At 36.0% G+C, this 22,664-nt stretch overlaps 1 protein-coding gene across 1 annotated transcript in view; it reads right to left on the bottom strand.

Moving 5' to 3' along the window:
- Nucleotides 1–21,592, bottom strand: part of LOC131750413 (protein ECT2-like) — a 104,685-nt gene extending 83,093 nt beyond the window's left edge. The window contains exon 1 of the mRNA XM_059052867.2: nucleotides 21,505–21,592. Within this exon, the coding sequence (XP_058908850.1) occupies nucleotides 21,505–21,592 (88 nt within the window). The remainder of the gene's footprint in view (nucleotides 1–21,504) is intronic.
- Between the last annotated feature and the right edge of the window lie 1,072 nt (nucleotides 21,593–22,664).

The raw sequence follows: 22,664 nt of genomic DNA, 5'->3' as shown, positions 1-22,664 counted from the left end.
AGAGATATTAGAAATGGCATTTTTATTTTATTCATACACCTAGTTATTCTTGGGATAATGGGAGAGGGAAAAATGCAAGTGATCAATGATAAAGAGTTGAAACTATATATTTAATTATTTTGGTAGTGAAAAGAAAATAAAAATATCTTTTTTTAAACAAAAATAGAACCTTTGATATGATTTTTTTATTTCAAAATTACATCAAGAATACATAGATGATTGAAAATACTTATGCATATTTGATAACTAAAAGTAAACAGACAATAACAAAAAATCAAGAATTGCCCATATCCCAAATATACTTTTAAGAAGATTTTGTTTTGGTTAATTTTAAAATTATGATCCAGTCAAATGGGCTTATTTTTTCTTTTGTTATATAATTCCATAAATTTTAACACATATATAATTTCATGTAATCAGCAACATTAATACTAATAGAGAACATTTCCATCACCTAAAAAAACTTCCTCATACTATCTCTTTATAATCACGCCATCCTGTGACTTCTGGCAACCACTAATCTGTTCTCTTTACTATATATATATATATATATTTTTTTTTTAAGAATGTTATTGATATGGAATCACATAGTAAGTAAAGTAACCTTCTGAAAAAGCTTCTTTCATTCAACAGAATACATTGAGATTCATTCAAGTCATTGACTGTATCATCAAGTATTCAAACTGTTGCATGTCTTGATGACTAGTATTTTATTGTATGGATACTGTATTCTTTTTTTTTTTTTTTTTTGCGGTATGCGGGCCTCTCACCGCTGTGGCCTCTCCCGTCGCGGAGCACAGGCTCCGGACGCGCAGGCCCAGCGGCCATGGCTCACGGGCACAGCCGCTCCGCGGCATGTGGGATCCTCCCAGACAGGGGCACGAACCCGTGTCCCCTGCATTGGCAGGCGGGCTCCCAACCACTGCGCCACCAGGGAAGCCCTGTATTCTTGATTTTCCAAGTTTCCTTTCAGTATCATTTCTCTTCTGTTTGAAGAATTAATTTTAACAATTATTTTAGAGCTTTTACAGGCCACACATTAGTTTAGTTTCCCTTCATCTGAGAATATATTTATTTCACCATCATCCTGAAGGATATTTTTACTCAGTACAGAATTCTGGCTTGACACCTCCTTTCTTTTACCACTCAAAAAATGACATGTCCCTTTCTTCTGGCCCCCATGGTTTGTGGTAAGAGATCTGCAGTCATTCAAATCAGTGTTCCCCTATAGGTAGTGAAGTATTTTTCTCTGGCTTCTTTCAAGATTTTTATTTGTTTTTAGTTTTCAGCACTTTAGATTATCGTATATCTGGACACAGATTTCTTTGTGCTTATTCTGTTTGGGATTCATTCAACTTCATGAATCTATAGGTGTATGTCTTTCATCAAATGTGGGACTTTCAATCTATTTTGTTTTTCTTAAATTATTATTTTTTAATTGAGTACAGTTGCTGTGCAATATTATATGTTACAGGTGTACAGTATAGTGATTCACATTTTTAAAAGTTATGTACTCCATTTATAGTTATTGTAAAACATCGTCTATATTTCCCATGTTGTGCAGTATATCCTTATGCTTATTTTATACCTAATAGCTTGTACCTCTTAATCCCCTCCCCCTATAGTGCACCTTCTCCTTTCCCTCTCCCAGTTGGGAACCATTAGTTCTATATGTCTACTTCTTATTTTGTTATATTCACTTGTTTGTTGTATTTTTTTAGGCTCCACATTTAAGTGATATACAGTGTTTATCTTTCTCTGACATTTCATTTAGCATAATGCCCTCCAAGTCTATCCATGTTGCTGTAAATGACAAAATTTCATTCTTTTTTATGGCTAAGTTGCATATGATTCAGCAATTCCACTCCTGGGTATATGTCCAAAAAACAAAAACACTAATTTGAAAGATACATGCACCCCAGTGTTCATAGCAGCATTATTTACAGTTGCCAAGATATGGAAGCAACTTAAGCGTCCATCAACAGGTGAATGGATAAAGAAACTGTGGTATATATATATATATATATATATATATACACACACACAATGGAGTACTCCTCGGCCATAAAAAATAAAATTTTGACATTTGCATTAATCCATTATTTCTTAAAATAATTTTTCAGCATCACATCATTTTTTTCTCTCCTTATAGAACTCCAAAGTAGTTTTGACCTTTTGTTTTTATCCCACAGGTATTTGAAATTTTATTCATTATTTTATTTTTAATGTTGTCACTCTCTCAGATGTTCAGATTGAATAAATGCTATTGCTTTATCTTCAAGTTCGACTCCTTCCTCTTTCCTCTTTCATGTCTACTCTGGTACTGAGTTTGTTCAGTGGGTTTTTCAGTTCTAATATTATCATTTGGTTCATCTTTATATTGTATATGCTCTCTGTACTTTATATTTTAACATTGGTTTCAAAAGTGTTTGGATGTTTTTATAACAGCTACTTCTGTCATTTTTTGAATTTTTTTTCTAAGCAAGTTGATGTTACATAGCTCATTGTACACTGAGTAATTTTTGATGAATTTTGAGTAATTTTGATTACTGAGCAGTTTTAGAATCATTTTGAGTAAATTTGGGTAATCTGGCACATTTTGAATTTTACATACTGAGACATTGGGTCTTGTTTAAATCCAGTAGAGAATGCCAACGTTTATGTTTTAGTGTGAAAATCCCCTGATTATGTTCATGCTGCAAGGTCTAACATTCATTCTCTGAGCTGTGGTTCCGATGTCAGTTCATTTTTCAAACCTTTTGCAGTGCTGTATAATTCTGTGCCTTGTGTGCCACAGAGGGTTTAGTGAAGGACTTGGACAGAGGTCTCTTATCACAGTTCTTAAAGCCTTTTACATGCTAATTAGAATTAGATTCTTACATACATATACCAGAGGTGGGTGCAGTAGGTCCTAAAGGAATTTGTGGGGTTGGTTTCCCATGCTCCCTTTCCTAAAATCAGCACTTTCTTATTCCCTTTATGCCTTTGGTTACATTTTTTTTTTTTTTTTTTTTTTTGCCATACGCGGGCCTCTCACCATTGTGGCCTCTCCCGTTGCGGCCTCTCCCATTGTGGAGCACAGGCTCCGGACGCACAGACTCTATGGCCATGGCTCATGGGCCCAGCTGCTCCGCAGCACGTGGGATCTTCCCGTACCGGGGCACGAATTCATGTCCCCTGCATCGGCAGGCAGACTCTCAACCACTGTGCCACCAGGGAAGCCCTAGTTCCATATTTTTTTTTAACATCTTTATTTGAGTATAACTGTTTTACAATAATGTGATACTTTCTCCTTTACAACAAAGTGAATCAGTTACACATATACATATGTTCCCATAACTCTTCCCTCTTGTGTCAACCTCCCTCCCACCCTCCCTATCCCACCCGTCTAGGTGGTCACACAGCACAGAGGTGAACTCCCTGTGCTATGCTGCAGCTTCCCACTAGCTATCTAATTTACATTTGGTAGTGTGTATATGTCCCTGCCACTCTCTCACATCGTCACAGCTTACCCTTCCCCCTCTCCATATCCTCAAGTCCATGCTCTAGTAAGTCTGTGTTTTATTCCCATCCTACCACTAATCTCTTCATGACATTTTTTTTTTTTTTTTTTTAGATTCCATATATATGTGTTAGCATACGGTATTTGTTTTTATCCTTCTGACTTACTTCACTCTGTATGACAGATTCCAGGTCTATCCACCTCATTACAAATAACTCAGTTTCATTTCTTTTTATGGCTGAGTAATATTCCATTGTATATATGTGCCACATCTGCTTTATCCATTCATCTGTTGATGGACACTTAGGTTGCTTCCATGTCCTGGCTATTGTAAATAGAGCTGCAATAAGCATTTTGGTACATGATTCTTTTTGAATTATGGTTTTCTCAGGGTATATGCATAGTAGTGGGATTGCGGGGTCATATGGTAGTTCTATTTGTAGTTTTTTAAGGAACCTCCATACTTTTCTCCATAGTGGCTGTATCAATGTACATTCCCACCAGCAGTGCAAGAGGGTTCCCTTTTCTCCACACCCTCTCAAGCATTTATTGTTTCTAAAGTTTTTGATGATGGCCAATCTGACCGGTGTGAGATGATATCTCATTGTAGTTTTGATTTGCATTTCTCTAATGATTAATGATGTTGAGCATTCTTTCATGTGTTTGTTAGCAATCTGTATATCTTCTTGGGAGAAATGTCTATTTAGTTCTTCTGCCCATTTTTGGATTGGGTTGTTTGTTTTTTTGTTATTGAGCTGCATGAGTTACTTATAAATTTTGGATATTAATCCTTTGTCAGTTGCTTCATTTGCAAATATTTTCTCCCATTCTGAGGGTTGTCTTTTGGTCTTGTTTATGGTATCCTTTGCTGTGCAAAAGCTTTTAAGTTTCATTAGATCCCATTTGTTTATTTTTGTTTTTATTTCCATTTCTCTAGGAGATGGGTCAAAAAGGATCTTGCTGTGATTGATGTCATAGACTGTTCTGCCTATGTTTTCCTCTAAGAGTTTGATAGTGTCTGGCCTTACATTTAGGTCTTTAACCCATTTTGAGTTTATTTTTGTGTATGGTGTTAGGGAGTGTTCTAATTTCATACTTCTACAGGTAGCTGTCCAGTTTTCCCAGCACCACTTATTGAAGAGGCTGTCTTTTCTCCACTGTGTTTCCTTCCCTCCTTTATCAAAGATAAGGTGACCATATGTGTGTGGGTTTATCTCTGGGCTTTCTATCCTGTTCCATTGATCTATATTTCTGTTTTTGTGCCAGTACGATACTGTCTTGATTACTGTGGCCTTGTAGTATAGTCTGAAGTCAGGGAGCCTGATTCCTCCAGCTCCATTTTTCGTTCTCAAGGTTGCTTTGGCTATTCGGGGTCTTTTGTGTTTCCATACAAATTGTGAAATTCTTTGTTCTAGTTCTGTAAAAAATGCCAGTGGTAATTTGATAGGGATTGCATTGAATCGGTAGATTGCTTTGGGTAGTATAGTCATTTTCACAATGTTGATTCTTCCAATCCAAGAACATGGTATATTTATCCATCTATTTGTATCATCTTTAATTTCTTTCATCAGTGTCTTACAGTTTTCTGCATACAAGTCTTTTGTCTCCTTAGGTAGGTTTATTCCTAGATATTTTATCCTTTTTGTTGCAATGGTAAATGGGAGTGTTTTCTTAATTTCATTCTCAGATTTTTCATCATTAGTGTATAAGAATGCCAGAGATTTCTGTGCATTAATTTTGTATCCTGCTACTTTACCAAATTCATTGATTAGTTCTAGTAGTTTTCTGGTAGCATCCTTAGTATTCTCTATGTATAGTATCATGTCATCTGCAAACAGTGACAGCTTTACTTCTTCTTTTCCTATTTGGATTCCTTTTATTTCTTTTTTTTCTCTGATTGCTGTGGCTAGAACTTCCAAAACTATGTTGAATAAGAGTGGGGAGGGCTTCCCTGGTGGCGCAGTGGTTGGGAATCCGCCTGCCGATGCAGGGGACACGCGTTCGTGCCCTGGTCCGGGAAGATCCCACATGCCGTGGAGCGGCTGGGCCTGTGAGCCACGGCCGCTGAGCCTGCACATCCAGAGCCTGCTCCGCAATGGGAGAGGCCACAACAGTGAGAGGCCCGCGAACCGGAAAAAAAAAAAAAAAAAGAGTGGTGAGAGTGGGCAACCTTGTCTTGTTCCTGATCTTAGTGGAAATGGTTTCAGTTTTTCACCATTGAGAACAATGCTGGCTGTGGGTTTGTCATATATGGCCTTTATTATATTGAGGAAAGTTCCCTCTATGACTACTTTCTGCAGGGTTTTTTTTTATCATAAATGGGTGTTGAACTTTGTCAAAAGCTTTCTCTGCATCTATTGAGATGATCATATGTTTTTTCTCCTTCAGTTTGTTGATATGGTGTATCACGTTGATTGATTTGCGTATATTGAAGAATCCTTGCATTCCTGGAATAAACCCCACTTGATCATGGTGTATGATCCTTTTAATGTGCTGTTGGATTCTGTTTGCTAGTATTTTGTTGAGGATTTTTGCATCTATGTTCATCAGTGATATTGGCCTGTAGTTTTCTTTCTTTGTGACGTCTTTGTCTGGTTTTGGTATCAGGGTGATGGTGGCCTCCTAGAATAAGTTTGGGAGTGTTCCTCCCTCTGCTATCTTTTGGAAGAGTTTGAGAAGGATAGGTGTTAGCTCTTCTCTAAATGTTTGATAGAATTCACCTGTGAAGCCATCTGGTCCTGGGCTTTTGTTTGTTGGAAGATTTTTAATCACAGTTTCAATTTCAATGCTTGTGATTGGTCTGTTCATATTTTCTATTTCTTCCTGGTTCAGTCTTGGCAGGTTGTGCATTTCTAAGAATTTGTCCATTTCTTCCAGGTTGTCCATTTTATTGGCATAGAGTTGCTTGTAGTAATCTCTAATAATCTTTTGCATTTCTGCAGAGTCAGTTGTTACATCTCCTTTTTCATTTCTAATTCTATTGATTTGAGTCTTCTCCCTTTTTTTCTTGATGAGTCTGGCTAATGGTTTATCAATTTAAATTTTATTTATCTTCTCAAAGAACCAGCTTTTACTTTTATTGATGTTTGCTATTGTTTCCTTCATTTCTTTTTCATTTATGTCTGGTCTGATCTTTATGATTTCTTTCCTTCTGCTAAATTTGGGGTTTCTTTTGTTCTTCCTTCTCTAATTGCTTTAGGTGCAAAGTTAAATTGTTTATTCGAGATGCTTCCTGTTTCTTACGGTATGATTGTATTGCTATAAACTTGCCTCTTAGAACTGCTTTTGCTGTATCCCATAGGTTTGGGGTCGTCGTGTCTCCATTGTCATTTTCTAAGCATTTTTTGATTTCCTCTTTGATTTCTTCAGTGATCACTTCATTATTAAGTAATGTATTGTTTAACCTCCATGTGTTTGTATTTTTTACAGATCTTTTCCAGTAATTGATATCTAGTCTCATAGCGTTGTGGCTGGAAAAGATACTTGATATGATTTCAATTTCCTTAAATTTGCCAAGGCTAGATTTGTTACCCAATATATGATCGATCCTGGAGAATGATCCATGAGCACTTGAGAAAAATGTGTATTCTGTTGTTTTTGGATGGAATGTCCTATAAATATCAATTAAGTCCATCTTGTGTAATGTATCATTTAAAGCTTGTGTTTCCTTATTTATTTTCATTTTGGATGATCTGTCCATTGGTGAAAGTGGGGTGTTAAAGTCCCCTACTATGATTATGTTACTGTCGATTTCCCTTTTTAAGGCTGTTAGTATTTGCCTTATGTATTGAGGTGCTCCTATGTTGGGTGCATAAATATGTACAATTGTCATATCTTCTTCATGGATCGATCCCTTGAGCATTATGTAGTGTCCTTCTTTGTCTCTTGTAATAGTCTTTATTTGAAAGTCTATTTTGTCTGATATGAGAATTGCTACTCCAGCTTTCTTCTGATTTCCATTTGCATGGAATATCTTTTTCCATCCCCTCACTTTCAGTCTGTAAGTGTCCTTAGGTCTGAAGTGGGTCTCTTGTAGACAGCATATATATGGGTCTTGTTTTTGTATCCATTCAGCCAGTCTGTGTCTTTTGGTGGGAGCATTTAATCCATTTAAATTTAAGGTAATTATTGATATGTATGTTCCTATTACCATTTACTTAATTGTTTCAGGTTGTTCTTGTAGGTGTTTTCCTTCCCTTGTGTTTCTTGCCTAGAGAAGTTCCTTTAACATTTGTTGTAGAGCTGGTTTGATGGTGCTGAACTCTCTCAGCTTTTGCTTGTCTGTAAAGGTTTTAATTTCTCCATCAAATCTGAATGAGATCCTTGCTGGGTAGAGTAATCTTGGTTATAGGTTTTTTTCCTTCATCACTTTAAATATGTCCTGCCACTCCCTTCTGGCTTGTAGAGTTTCTGTTGAAAGATCAGATGTTAACCTTATGGGGATTCCCTTGTGTGTTATTTGTTGTTTTTCCCTTGCTGCTTTTAATATGTTTTCTTTGTATTTAAGTTTTGACAGTTTGATTATTATGTGTCTTGGCATGTTTATCCTTGGGTTTATCCTGTATGGGACTCTCTGTGCTTCCTGGACTTGATTGACTATTTCCTTTCCTATATTAGGGAAGTTTTCAACTATAATCTCTTCAAATATTTTCTCAATCCCTTTCTTTTTCTCTTCTTGTTCTGGGACCCCTATAATTCGAATGTTGGTGCATTTAGTGTTGTCCCAGAGGTCTCTGAGACTGTCCTCAGTTCTTTTCATTCTTTTTTCTTTATTCTGCTCTGCAGTAGTTATTTCCACTATTTTATCTTCCAGGTCACTTATCCGTCCTTCTGCCTCAGTTATTCTGCTACTGATCCCGTCTAGAGTATTTTTCATTTCATTTATTGTGTTGCTCATTGTTACTTGCTTCCTCTTTATTTCTTCTAGGTCCTTGTTAACTGTTTCTTGCAAATTGTCTATTCTATTTCCAAGATTTTGCATCATCTTCACCATCATTATTCTAAATTCTCTTTCAGGTAGACTGGCTATTACCTCTTCATTTGTTAGGTCTGGTGTGTTTTTATCTTGCTCCTTCATCTGCTGTGTGTTTTTCTGTCTTCTCATTTTGCTTATCTTACTGTGTTTGGGGTCTCCCTTTTGCAGGCTGCAGGTTCGTAGTTCTGTCTATTTTTGGTGGCTGTCCCCAGTGGCTGAGGTTGGTTCAGTGGGTTGAGCAGGTTTCCTGGTTGGGGGGACCAGTGCCCCTGTTCTGGTGGATGAGGCTGGATCCCGTCTCCCTGGTGGGCAGGTCCACATCTGGGGGCATGTATGGGGATGTCGGTAGCCTTACTGTGATTCTAGGCAGCCTCTCTGCTAATGGATGGGGCTGTAGACCTGCCTCGCTCTTTGTTGTGTATTGGGTGTCCAGCACTGTTCGTTGCTGGTCCTTGAGTGAAGCTGGGTCTTGGTGTTGAGATGGAGATCTCTGGGAGATTTTTGCCATTTGATATTATGTGGAGCTGAGAGGTCTCTTGTGGACCAGTGTCCTGAGGTTAGTTCTCCCACCTCAGAGACACAGCCTTGACACCTGGCTGGAGTGCCAAGAGCCTTTAATCCACACGGCTCAAAACAAAAGGGAGAAAAAAATAGAAAGGCAGGAAAGGAAGGAAGAAAGGAGGAAGGGAGGGAAGGAAGGAAGAAAGGAAGGGAGGGAGGAAGAAAGGAAGGGAGGAAGGAAGGAGGGAATAAAGAAAGGAAGGGAGGGAAGAAGAAAGGAAGGGAGGAAGGAAGGAGGGAATAAAGAAAGGAAGGGAGGGAGGAAGAAAGGAAGGGAGGAAGGAAGGAGGGAATAAAGAAAGCAAGGGAGGGAGGAAGAAGGAAGGGAGGAAGGAAGGAGGGAATAAAGAAAGGAAGGGAGGGAGGAAGAAAGGAAGGGAGGAAGGATGGAGGGAATAAAGAAAGCAAGGGAGGGAGGAAGAAAGGAAGGGAGGAAGGAAGGAGGGAATAAAGAAAGAAAGGGAGGGAGGAAGAAAGGAAGGGAGGGAGGAAGAAAGGAAGGGAGGAAGGAAGAGAGGAAGGAAGGAAGGAAATAGGAAAGAAAGGAGGGAAGAAAGGAAGAAAGGGGAGAAGACGAAATAAAGTAGGGTAAAATACAGTTATTAAAATAACAAAATAATTATTAAGAAGAAAAATTTCTATTAAAGAAAAAAAAAAATGGTCGGTCTAACCCCAGGACAAATGGTGAAAACAAAGCTACACAGACAAAATCTCACACAGCAGCACCCACATACACACTCACAAAAAAAAAGGGGGAAAATAATAGTATATCTTGCTCCCAAAGTCCACTTCCTCAACCTGGGATATTTCACTGTCTATTCAGGTTTTCCACAGATGCAGGGCACTTCAAGCTGACTGTGGAGCTTTAACTCGCTGTTTCTGAGGCTGCTGGGAGGGACCTCCCCCTCTCTTTGTTCGTACAGCTCCTGGGGCTCAGCCCTGGACCTGGCCCCACCTCTGCGTGCAGGTTGTCCGAGGGCGTCTGCCCTTTGCTCAGACAGGGCGGGGTCAAAGGAGCAGTGTTAATGGAGCAGCTGATTCGTGGTCTCTGGCTCACTCAGGCGGGGAGGGGGGGGGTGGCACGGATGCAGGGAGAGCCCGCGGCGGCAGACACTGGCGTGACGCTGCACTGGCCTGAGGCGCACCCCGCGTTTTCCCGGGGAAGCAGTCCCAGGATCCCGGGACCCTGGCGGTGGCGGGCTGCACAGGCTCCCGGGAGGGCCAGTGTGGAGAGTGACCTGCGCTCGCACACAGGCCTCTTGGTGGCGGCAGTAGCAACCCTAGCGTCCCACACCCGTCTCTGTTGTCCGTGCCGACAGCCGCAGCTCGCGCCCGTTTCTGGAACTCCTTTATGTGGTGCCCTTAATTCCCTTTCCTTGCGCCCCAGGAAGCGAGAGGCAAGAAAAAGTCTCTTGTCTCTTTAGCAGCTCCGCGCCCGTTTCTGGAGCTCCTTTAAGCGGCACGCTTAAACCCCTCTCTTAGCACAGCAGGAGGTAAAGAGGGAAGGAAAGGTCTCTTGCCTCTTCAGCAGCTCCAGACTTCTCTGGAACTCCCTCCCGGCCAGCTGTGGTGCACTAACCCCTTCAGGCTGATTTCACTCTGCCAACTCCAGACCTTTCCCTGGGATCCACCCGAGGCTCAGTTCCCAGCCCCGCCCGCCGCGGCGGGTGAGCAGACAAGCCTCTCGGGCTGGTGAGTGCTGATGGGCACTGATCCTCTGCGGAATCTCTCCGCTTTGCCCTCCACACCCTGTTGCTGCGCTCTTCTCCTCGCCTCTGAAGCTTCCCCCTCCGCCACCCGCAGTTTCCGCCCGAGAAGGGGCTTCAAGTGTGTGGGAACCTTTCCTCCTTCACGGCTCCCTCCCACTGGTGTAGGTCCCGTCCCTATTCTTTTGTCTCTGTTTATTCTTTTTTCTTTTGCCCTACCCAGGTACGTGGGGAGTTTCTTGCCTTTTGGGAGGTCTGAGGTCTTCTGCCAGCGTTCGGTGTGTGTTCTATAGGAGAAGTTCCATGTGTAGATGTATTTCTGATGTATCTGTGAGGAGGAAGGTGATCCCCGCGTCTTACTCTTCCGCCATCTTCTCGCTCCCCCCTCCATATTTTTTTTTAAGGCAGACAGCAAGTACTTCTGCTCTTGAGCTATGTCTGGGACTAAGAAGTAAGAGAATATAGAAATAGAATAGACAGACTTTGGTCCCACTATCTGAATCTATACCTCCAGAGAGAATAGGGATAAAGATTATCATTCTTTGGATTTTTAGCTCCCGCAAGCTGCCAGTCGTTGCCACCATTACCACCACCTTGGCAGGTTACCTAGACCCTATATTTTGAAAGAAAATATAAAAGAAAGAAAACTACCATTTTCTCTTTCTCTCTCTATGAACTTTAATAATTCACTTTCCCACTTTTTAAGCTAGAACTAAAAAGCTTTTCTGAAGCTCTTTTGTTTGTTGTTATTGTTGTTTTTGCCCCACAGTGCCCAATCTGACATTCCCAAATGAGCTAAGTTCAGACCAGGAGATAATAAAAGATAAAACAAAATGGAAAACTCATCTCTAGTTTGTAGCTACTTTGATTTATGTATTCTATTTCAGTCTGCCTGTTGATGTACATTTCATAGTCCTCAAATAGCTGTGCCATGCATTCTGTCAAAGTTTTATAGTTGTGTTCTGTGGAAGAGAAAGAGGTACACTTACTTCATCTTACCCAAAACTGGAAGCTCCCCAGTTATATATTTTTTCATATATTGCTTTTCAAATAACAAATGTATCATGTTTATATCTAGAAACATGGGCACAAAGAGCTACAGTTTTTTAAACCAGATAAATCTGACACTATAATGTTGGAGGCTCAGATATATGTGAAATTGGCAAGTACTTTAGTAACTTTACAGAATTTTGTTTCTTTACATTAAATCTGGGCAGAAAATACAGCATTGATTTTCCCCATATGTTAATGCTATCTACATTAAAACATTTTTTATTACATTTTCACAGATGTTTGTGTAATATAAATAGGTGATAAATTATACTTTTATGCCAGACTTTAAGATAAAGATTTGAAAGGTTTATAAATATAGAAAGTAGCTTATATAAATGACAAATTAAATAAATATCCAAAAGAATGGAGCCACATACATTTATGTAAATAATACTTTTGTTATATTTTTAGGCCACATTAATTGACCCAATATCACTTGGTGTACATAGTAACCCATTTCTCTTTGTCCATTTTCAGAATATTAATATCTAATTATGCCATAATAAAATAGACTTTAATAATTCCATATTAGCTTGAATTACTGAAATTAAACTAAAATATGACTTCAAAGTGTAACAATTGAAACCAAATCCTGTTCATTAAAGCATATGAATCTAGCATCTATCAGTGCTACACATTAAACCAAAGTATTCTGTTTTGATATATATGTGATATATATGTTGTCAGGTGATGGCTTGCTGTTTGATATCTATCAAATATTGAGTGGTAAAACACCTGTTTGCTTTTCCAAGAATATAATTTATAGTATTTTTGCAGATGGTATTATTGTCTGTTCTTTTAGTGATTTTAAATATTCATGAATGACATTATGCAATAATATGTCTTAAAATAAAAGAAAAACACTACTCTTTTAAAATGAAAATGAGAATTACATCTTTTATATTTTCAGACTGTACAAAATAATTTTAAAAATTATTATGAAGAGTTCCAAGTCTATAAACGATCTTGTATTCAATTGGTGCTATTTTTCAGCTAAGAAAAGACTGTAACCTAGGAACTGCCCGTAACTTTCACAACTGATACTGAGTGTGTGCTGCTTCATCATTTTTGGCAAGGATTTGTGTTTCATCATTTAGACACATCAGGTACTTAGATTGCCACTATCATATAATTTAAATTGGCATTGTTTAGAATGATGAAAAAAATGACAAAGTACCAATCAGAAACTGAATTGTAGTATAGTGGAAAAGATTCATCAATGTGTTATTGCACTGATGGAAGATAAGATGACAATTTAGGAATGTTATGTTTATCTTTATCTTTCTTAGTTGACTAACATTGACAATTGAATGTTTAAGTCTCTTATTTCTACAGAGTATTCTCTATGGTCTCTTCCTCAAGTATGACTGTTGATGCATCTTTAAACTTTGTAGATATAAAATTATTTCAAAACTAAATATTAAATGTGGATGTGTATTTTTACTTGTACAAATACAGTGAATGATTATATTCTTAAATTTCCAATACTAAAATGTGACATTCAGCTTTATATATTACAGTGATTACAGTGTTTTATGAACTTAGTAGCCAGAAACATTCCTCTACATTCAGATCAATTATGGATATATTAAGTCTACTTCTGTAATTACAAAGCTTGGGAACAGAAATTGTACTTTGTAAAGCTCATCTATGTCACCATAGTTTAGAAAATTGTTCTCAAGGGTGAGCTTTCCTGTAAGACCCTGCTTCATTAATCAGTAGCTCTTTTTTTTTGGCCTTGAAGATTCTGCATAGATAACGATACATCCCCTTGAAACATACTCATACACACTCATGTATATTTTATCACAGTAATACATACATATAGGTAAATAATATTGAATGACATAAATAAAAAACAAGAGTGCAAACATGCTGCCTCCTACCAGTCCTAACCTTTAGTCCTCATACCCCCAACATCAGGCAACCACATATCTTTTCAAGTTCTTTCTATGATTAGTTACCCCACCATTATTAAATTTTATGGTTAACAATTTCTCAATTTAGATATTATTTATTCATTTTCTTTTGTGACAATTACAATTTAAGAATCCTTACACCACCACCACCACCACCACCATGTTTCTTGGCTTTGAGAAGAAGCCACGCCCTAGAAAAAAAGCAGCTGTGCTGCTTTCTTGATGTGTAATTCCAGACATTAAGGTTCCATTTTTCTTTGAGCCGTCTGTTTTCAAAGATGAACAGCTGTGTGGATGTTTCTTGGTATTAAAACTAGTTTGGATTGATTTATTCCTACTGAATCCTGGTGCCTGGACATAAGATATTTGTTGTTTGAACCACTCTGTTCTTAGTTTTAGTCTCAGTTACCAAGCCAAGGACAAGAAGTAAAATCTATCACAATATCCTGAATTAATAGTTTTATAACAAAGTTTTAATTAATAATCAGTACACCACTTTGACTTTGAATTTATTAGTCAACGTCATACCAAACATTGTCCAAGATAAAATTTCCATATTGTTATTGTTTCCCAGCCATTTTTAGTTTTTCTTTTTTTAAATTTTATTTTGTTGTGGTAAGAAAACTTAACATAAGATCTACCCTAGTACTATATTTCTAAGTGTGCAATACAGGATTGTTATCGATGGGCATGATATTGTACAGCAGATCTCTCATTATTAATTTTTCTTATTTGCATACATTGGTAACCACATAGCTTTACTTTTTTCCAGAAGTGTCTCCCTGACTTTTAACTATTTTTTTTCTTAAACATTTCTGTTCCACCTCCACCATCTCCCCTAAGTCTAGTAGCTTATTGGGAATTCTACACAGATGACATCCAATTTTAAATTAGGATGGCTTCACAATTTCCCAACCACCTGTTCCTTTTCCTTGCCCTTTGCTTGTTGTTGTTGTTGGTGGTTATGGAGGTATTGGTGTTCTTATTGCAAAGGTATATTTGTGTGTGTTCCCCAAAGAAGGCATAGGAAACTATCACTCTTTTATGTCTGAAAATATTTTTATTCTATTCTCAAAAATAATTCATAACGTGGTTGAGTATTGAATTCTGTTATAGAACTAATTTGTCCTCAGAAATTTAAAAAAACATTGTCTTTTAGCATCCATAATTGATTTTGAGAAATCTGACGCTACTCTGATATTTGTTCCTCTTATATGAGAGCACCCCATCCATCACCCACAAACAAAAGGCATTGGACTTTTTCTGCTTATGATTTAAAATTTTGGAATGTTGTATCTTGGTTAGAGGTTTTGTCCAGTTATAATTCTGATAACGTGGTGGACACCTTCAATTTGTAATCTCTCTCAGTTCTAGGAAGTTTCATTTTATTATTTCTTTAATATTTTCCTTATTTTGTTCTTTTCCACTATCTCCAGGATTGATTATGTAATTTTCTTACACTTTTTCTCCTCTTTTTCTTGGTTCCTATTATTTCTACTGATTAAAACTAATCAATGTTCTTTGGGGGGGTTTCATATCTAATTTATTAGAGTTCTATTTAAAATTGATTCTTTTAAAGGAACATCCTCCTCTGTTTTTTCATGCATACAATAGATTGCCTTATTACTCCAAGTATTTTGTTAATTTCTTGTTTGTTTTTGGAAATATGAGATGTTATTTAGTTTTTTTCAATTTCATCTTTATTTTAAAACTACTTTATGAAAGTATGATTACCATAAAAAACTATACATATTTGTTTAGTTTTGAAGTTTTATTTTACATAAAACTTTTCTGTTTTTGAAGTTTACACAGTTCCTAATTTTTTTAAAAGTCCTCTTATCCCACTTTTTTTCTTTGTTGGTTTATTTGTTTTCTTTATTTGTTTCTATGTATTTTATGATTGGGTTTTTCTACAAATAGCTAATGATCTTTGACTATAATTTTATATTTAAAAATGAGAAATAGAAACATGTTTTGAATCTGAAGAAAACATAAATAGGTTCAATTTCCCCAGTAAACTAACCCATCTTCCACTCTGTTACATAAAGAGCTTAATTTTATACAAAAGTTATAACTGGTTCTATTTAAATTTATAGACACCGATAACAAATGAAAGTGTGAGATGAAAGGATATATAGTAAAAAGTATACCTTTTGTTCTGAGAGATGCACTCAAGTAGAAAACCTAGAGATAGTAATTTGAAGGAATATTCTCTGAAGAAACTAAAAAGCCCTTGAGATACTGGCATTTGAGTACCTCTCCATCATAGTTCTCCATCTAACCACAAAATAGTTTATTCTTCCATTTGATAAGTCCTATCCATGGTTTCAGAGTTTCTTATTAGTAAAACAACAGCAATAGTATTGGATTTACATCAGGTGTTATGGGAGTACAAGAAGGAAATGACATTTCAGCTTACTAAAATCAGGATTACTTAAGAAGGAAGAGAGATTCGTTGTGTTCATGAAGAATTGATAAAATTTCAGAAACAGTTCACTGGGGCAATATTTTCAAAGTATTCAATAGGATACAAGTTTACAAGAGTAAGAAAGTGCAAGAAATATTTAGAGCACATGAATTCTTTTGTGTTCCACGGTAAGGTTTTCTAAAACTTGTTCTGTGGAGACTTTATAGATATGGGAAGAAAAGTTTATGTATTCATAACACATTTACATTCCTGAGTATATTAGAGTTTAAAATGCCTTGTTGCATTAATAATTTAATTTTGTGGTTAAATCCCAAAGATAGAAGTATATATGAAGGGTTTTCTAAACCAGTATGATAAATAACCCATTTAAAAATAGTTTCACAAAAACATTTTTCTATAGAAAGTGATTTGTGCAATACTGGCTTTGTATGAAGACCTTAAAAAGGGAAAGGAGAGAACTTAAAAATACAAGTTTGAGTAAAAAAAAGTAGAATACAATTTATAACTCACTTTGTAATTAAAAGCTGAAACATACAGAACATGATCTACCAAGATACATGCATATTTAAGATTGTGTATCAAACATTAGAATGGGTGCTTATGAGGTGGAAGAGACAAGAGAGGCCTTCCACTAATTCAAAAGCCTTGAGACTGTTGTTCAATATCTAACAAATAGGACTAGTTAAACAAACCAAAAAATATTCTTTTGAAAGCTATTACAGTGCTGAGGATGCAAAGAAACATAATTTACCTAATTACAGAAGAATTCCAAGAAGAGATAAGCTCTTTATGTCTAGGGGGTAAGGAGAATCCACCCAAACTTTAATAAACTTGTATGTGTATGTGTATGCCTTTAGTGTCATAAGCAGAAAGGTCCACAACCTTCTTTGCAGAGTCCTGTATTTAAACAGCTCAATCCCTCTAACCCTGTTGTGGTTGACTTGTATAACTATCCCCAGTGTTTTACCAAGATGAGCATTTGACAGACAAATATATTCTTCTATTGTTTAAGTCTACTTTATTATATACAACATAATGTACTTATTTGTACAGTTAAATGAGTTTTGAAAATATACATGCCTATATAAACACCACAATTAAGATATATCACATTTCCATCACCCTAAATTTATCTCTTTGCTATGATTTCCCCACCCTCAGCCCCTAACAACCACAAATCTAGTTTCTGTCATTATAGATTAGTTGTGCTTAATCTCAAATTTCATATAAATCTTACAATATGTTCTCTTTTGAATTTGGCTTGTTTTGATAAACATGTTTTTACGATTAATCCATGTAGTTCATCCATTTTTATTTCTGAAGTGCATAATAATTTATGCATGTAGCACAATTTTATATCCACTGAGCTGTTGAAAATTATGACTAGTTCTGGGATTAGTATGAATAAAGCTACTCTGAACATTTGTGTGAAAACCTTTGTGTGAATGGATGTAATTTTGTAGGCCCAGAGTAGTTCAGTCTTATATGTTTTGTTTAACTATATGAGAAACTGTTGAATGGTTTTCCAGTGTTTGTCCCATTTTACATTACCATCAGCAATGTCTATATGTTCTAGCTGTATTACAGCCTAGCCATAACTTGACACGTCCTTTGTTTTTTTTTTTCTTTTAGCCAGTCAAGTGAGTGTGGAGTGGGAGTGGTATTTCATGGATTTCAAAATTGTATTTTCTGATGGCTATTTATGTTAATAATTGGTCATTCATTTACTTTCTGTGAAATGTCATTTCAAGTATTTTGCCAATTGATTGAGTTTTTTCTTATTGAATGCTTTAATTTATGTTTTGGATATAAGATCTTTGATATACTTTTATACCAAAAGGGTTATATATTGATATAACCAATAAAATATTACACATACACACACAATATTTTCTCACAGCTTGTTTGAGGTTTAATTTTCATTGTCTTAAATATGTTGTTCAAAGAGCATATGAATTCTATTTTGATGAAGTTCAGTTTATAATATTTTTCGATATTTACATCATACCTGAGAGATTTTGCTTATCCAAGGTCTCAAAAATGTTCTGCTACATTTTTCTTGTATGTTTCATTCTAGAAGTTTTATAGTTTTAGTTTTTATCTCTTTAAACTGCATAGGGCCAACACTGAGTATAGTGACAGATCAAAGTCTGGGTCAAGTCGGCAGTGTGTCATGGAAAAGTTGAGTGTGATGGTGGGCTGTAGAGTGACTTGAAAACCTGGTCACTGATCTCTAAAGTGTAGAATGGTTAAACATCCTAACAGGCTATAAATGCACAGAGAGTTCCTGAGACTAGCCAGTTGAGCAGAAAGTCAAGCTTTCTCAAGATATTTGGAGCTAGTATGAAATAATTATAAGGATCTGGCTCAACTACCAAGAAACTAACTCTGTGCTCTATTCAAACAACCATAAGAATGAATGGGGTTGTTTGTGGGAGAGAGACACAAAAGGGAGGAGATACAGGGACATATGTATATGTATAGCTGATTCACTTTGTTATAAAGCAGAAACTAACACACCATTGTAAAGCAATTGTGCTACAATAAAGATGTTAAAAAAATTTAATAAATTTTTAAAAATAACAAGGGACCAGGATCAAAATTTATGTAATAAATAATAGTGGCTTTGTAAAAACAAAAAGAATGAAAGAGGTGGGTATACATTTCTCTGGAAGCAAATATTACTACCTTTAGTCTCTTCTATTCCACCCCCTTGCAAAAAGTTCAGAAATATAAATCTTAAAAATTAAGAGGCACACAAAAAGAAAAAGTAACCCAGAATCAAGAGAATATGCTAGTCAATAGAATAAATCTACAGAGGGATAAATCCTATGGAGGACTTGGAAATAGTATATAAGTTCTTTAAGAATTCTAGAAGAAAATATTGACAAAATTTAATAACAAGGGTATTTCTGCAGGGAAATGGAAAGTATAAAAAGTACTAAAGTTAAGCAGTAGAATTGAAAATATATAATAGCCAAAATAAATTTAGCTATAAGCTTAGCAGAAACTTGAACACAGCAAAAGAATGAAACAGTGAACTTGAAGATAAGTCAATATAAATCATCCAAATTATAACACAAAGAGAATATAAAAACATAGAAGATCACTTATAGCTTGAGAGACAATATCAAATATTCTAATGTGAATATAATTGTATTCTGAGAAGAAAAAAGAAAGAGAATGAAGGAGATAAAATATTTGAAAGACAATGTCCAAGATTTTTTCCCAAAGACATAAATAAAATGAAAAAGAAAACTCACTAAGCTTAGAGCATGGATACATAAAAGAAGTAACATAGTTAAATTACTGAAAAGGAAAATAAATTCTAAAGCTGGCAGAGAATAAAAGACACATTACATAAAGGAGAAAATCCATCAATAGGCCATTTAAAGTTTAAATCATAGTTATTTTTATAAGCTTACCATAGAGTTTAGGACACAAACTTATTTGAATGAACTAATGAGACAGAGAGAGAAAGACAGAGAAGGAAAGAAGGGGTGGAGAGATGGAGTCTCTCCCAAGTACAAGGCTCCTTCTAATGGGGGTGGGGGGTTGTTGGAGAGGAAGTACAGAGTGATGAAATGCACTCTGGACTTCCACTTACTGAAGTTTAAAGCAGAAAATTTGATATCACATTTATAAAATGCCTTAGTAGGCAAGAAAGCTAAGAGAAATCCTTTCAAGACAATCTGGGCATTTTAGGCTATATTACTGTACAGAGAACAAATGTAAATCTGAAAAACAAAGAGAACTTCTCAAAGATTCACTCAGCAGAGCAGATTGTCATAATACAGGGGAAAAAAGCCTCTCCTGTCCTTAGAACCCAAGTTCTACCCATAAGAAAGTCCTGATTTTGCCCTGAAAACATTTATAGTCACTAGTAAATTGAATCAGAATAAAGTTGTAACAAAGCACTGACCTAATTCAACCAAAGATCTGGTTAATGTGGCTAATACTCTAAGGACCTGACAGCAAAAGGGACATGCCTCTCTTGTGTAGAAAAATAGTCTTGCATCATTTTTCATTGTTATTTTATAAAAATATCTGGCATAGAATTATAAATTGAAAGAAATATGAAAAAGCAAAAAAAATGAGAACTGTGGTCAAGAAAGGAAAAACATCAATAGCCGAAGGCTCTGAAATGTTTAACATGTTGGATTTATCACAAAGGGATTTCAATATAACTGTGCAAAAGATGGACAACATGTTTTGGCAAATGTGACTTTTAGTAGATGTATGGAAACTATACAAAAGGGAAAAATGGAAAGATTAGAATTGACAAATATAGTGTCAGACACAAATACTTCATTAAGTAGGCTTAACAGCAAGGAAAAATATCAATAATATAGGAGAGAAAACAATATAAAAATACCAATCTGACAGTGAAAGTGGAAAAATAATTAAAAAAATAAGAACAGAGCATCTGAAATCTGTGGGATAAGATCAAAATATCTAACATGTGCATTTGGAGTCTCTGGCAGAGAAGGGAAAGAGAATGGAGCAGAACTATTTGAAAAGGTAACAGCTGAAAGCTTTCATCAATGATAAAAATACACACCCGTAAATCCAAAGTCAGCAAATCCCAAGCAAGATAAATACAAAAAGAAAAATCAAACCTAGGTGCATCATAGTGAAAATGAACAAAAAAACATTAATAGCTGATAGAAAAAGTTACTAGAGGAAAAACAGAAATATTACATACAGAAAACACTGATACAAATGAAGGATGGTTTCTTAGCAGACATTACAAGACCAAACAACAATACAATACAATCTTTAGAGTGCTTCAAATAAAGAACTGCCAACCTATAATTCTATGGGTTGGCCAAAAAGTTCGTCTGGATTTTTCCATAACATGTGGAACTTTCACTTCAAATACCATATCTTCTGTTAAGACTTCCACACATAATAAGCACTCAATAATAAAGATTTAATGAATGAGTAGAATCATGCAGACTCTGATTGTACCTTCCTATGAAAGTTGGTGCTTATTACATCAAGTATTACATTTTCTATCACACCATTAAGTTATAATTTGTGTTTTATTTATTTTATTTTCTACTGTATTGCCATAGCTTTGATGACAAATGCAACATTTTAGTCCCTTTTCTTTAAAATTTTATCTGCTATGTAATAAGCACAGTGGGCTCTATTAAATATTTAAGTAGAATATTCTATAGGATTAAAAAGATTATATAACCACTTTTTGCAATTTTATGGATTATTGGGTTTTTGAAGATTGTACAGTAGTTCCCCCCTTATCCACAGGCTATGCATTCCAAGACCTCCAGTGGATGTTTGAAATGCAAATAGTACTGGACCCTGTAAATACTATGGTTTCTTCTGTACATACATACCTGTGTACTTATGAAAGTCAAGAATCTTCACATTTTCACTTAAAGGAAGCATTTTAGTTTCTCTTTGGTGGATCCGAATTGCTATCATCACTACTGCTTTGCTTAGGACCATTAGTAAGAAAAATGAGGGTTACCTGAACACAAGCACTGTGATACCACAGCAGTCAACCTGAAAACCCAGGTGGCTACTAAGTGACTAATGGTCAAGTAGCATATAGAGCATGGATACAGTGGATAAAGGGATGATTTATGTCCCAAGTGGGATGGAACCAGATAGTGAGAGATTTCATCCTGTTACTCAGAACAGCACTCAATTTCAAACTTATGATTGTCTATTTCTGGAATTTTTCATTTAATATTTTCAGACCTTGGTTGACTGGGAGTAACTAAAACCGCAGAAAGTGAAACTGTGAGTAAGGGGGGACTACACTAAAAATATGAATAAATAAATTTACATATAAATAGATGAAGAGAATTCAAGGAATTCCTGAATTCTCCAAGCTTCTGGGGAAAAAAAGGACCAAATTAATGTCAGCTTTGAATGTGTTCAGAAAAGAGATTCCATGAAGTGGCCTGGTTCATTAAGAGTATAGAAATCACACACACACACATACACACACAGAAGCACAAATTTAGAAACAGAAACACTACAGATTTGGGAAACATTTGACAGACCATTCTGATGAGCCAAGCTTGCAAGCTGAAATAAATAGCTCTTCTTAAAACAGTATGTCAAACTGTAAGGTGAAATGATGGGACAGAAAGATACCAGGCATTACAGAGGAACTCCAGCCAAAACCCAACAACAGCTTTACCTGTGGGTCATGTGAAAGCTTTTACAGAAAACCCTGAATCTTAAATTTATAACCAAATATGACAGGTAGGGATGACTTAAGTGATAACACTCTTAAATACGAAAAGAAAGAGTATTTATTATTCAAGTTTTATAGGCTTGTATATGCTATTTCTCCAGCAACAAATCAAATTAACAGTTAAACTGTTCAGGTTCAGTCCACATAGTTAATTAGAATGAAATTATTAACTAGTTGTAATTTAGTTGATAATTGATTTCAGCCAACTCTTTGGATTATTTATTATCAAACCATATAGGATCAATTGGTCAATCCTTTTAAAATTCCCTAATTATGATGATGTATTAT

The sequence above is a fragment of the Kogia breviceps genome, chromosome 2, assembly GCF_026419965.1.
Source record: "Kogia breviceps isolate mKogBre1 chromosome 2, mKogBre1 haplotype 1, whole genome shotgun sequence".
Lineage (NCBI taxonomy): Eukaryota > Metazoa > Chordata > Mammalia > Artiodactyla > Physeteridae > Kogia > Kogia breviceps.
The sequence above is the reverse complement of the archived record's forward strand: the minus strand, read 5'-3'. Positions and strand labels throughout refer to the sequence as shown.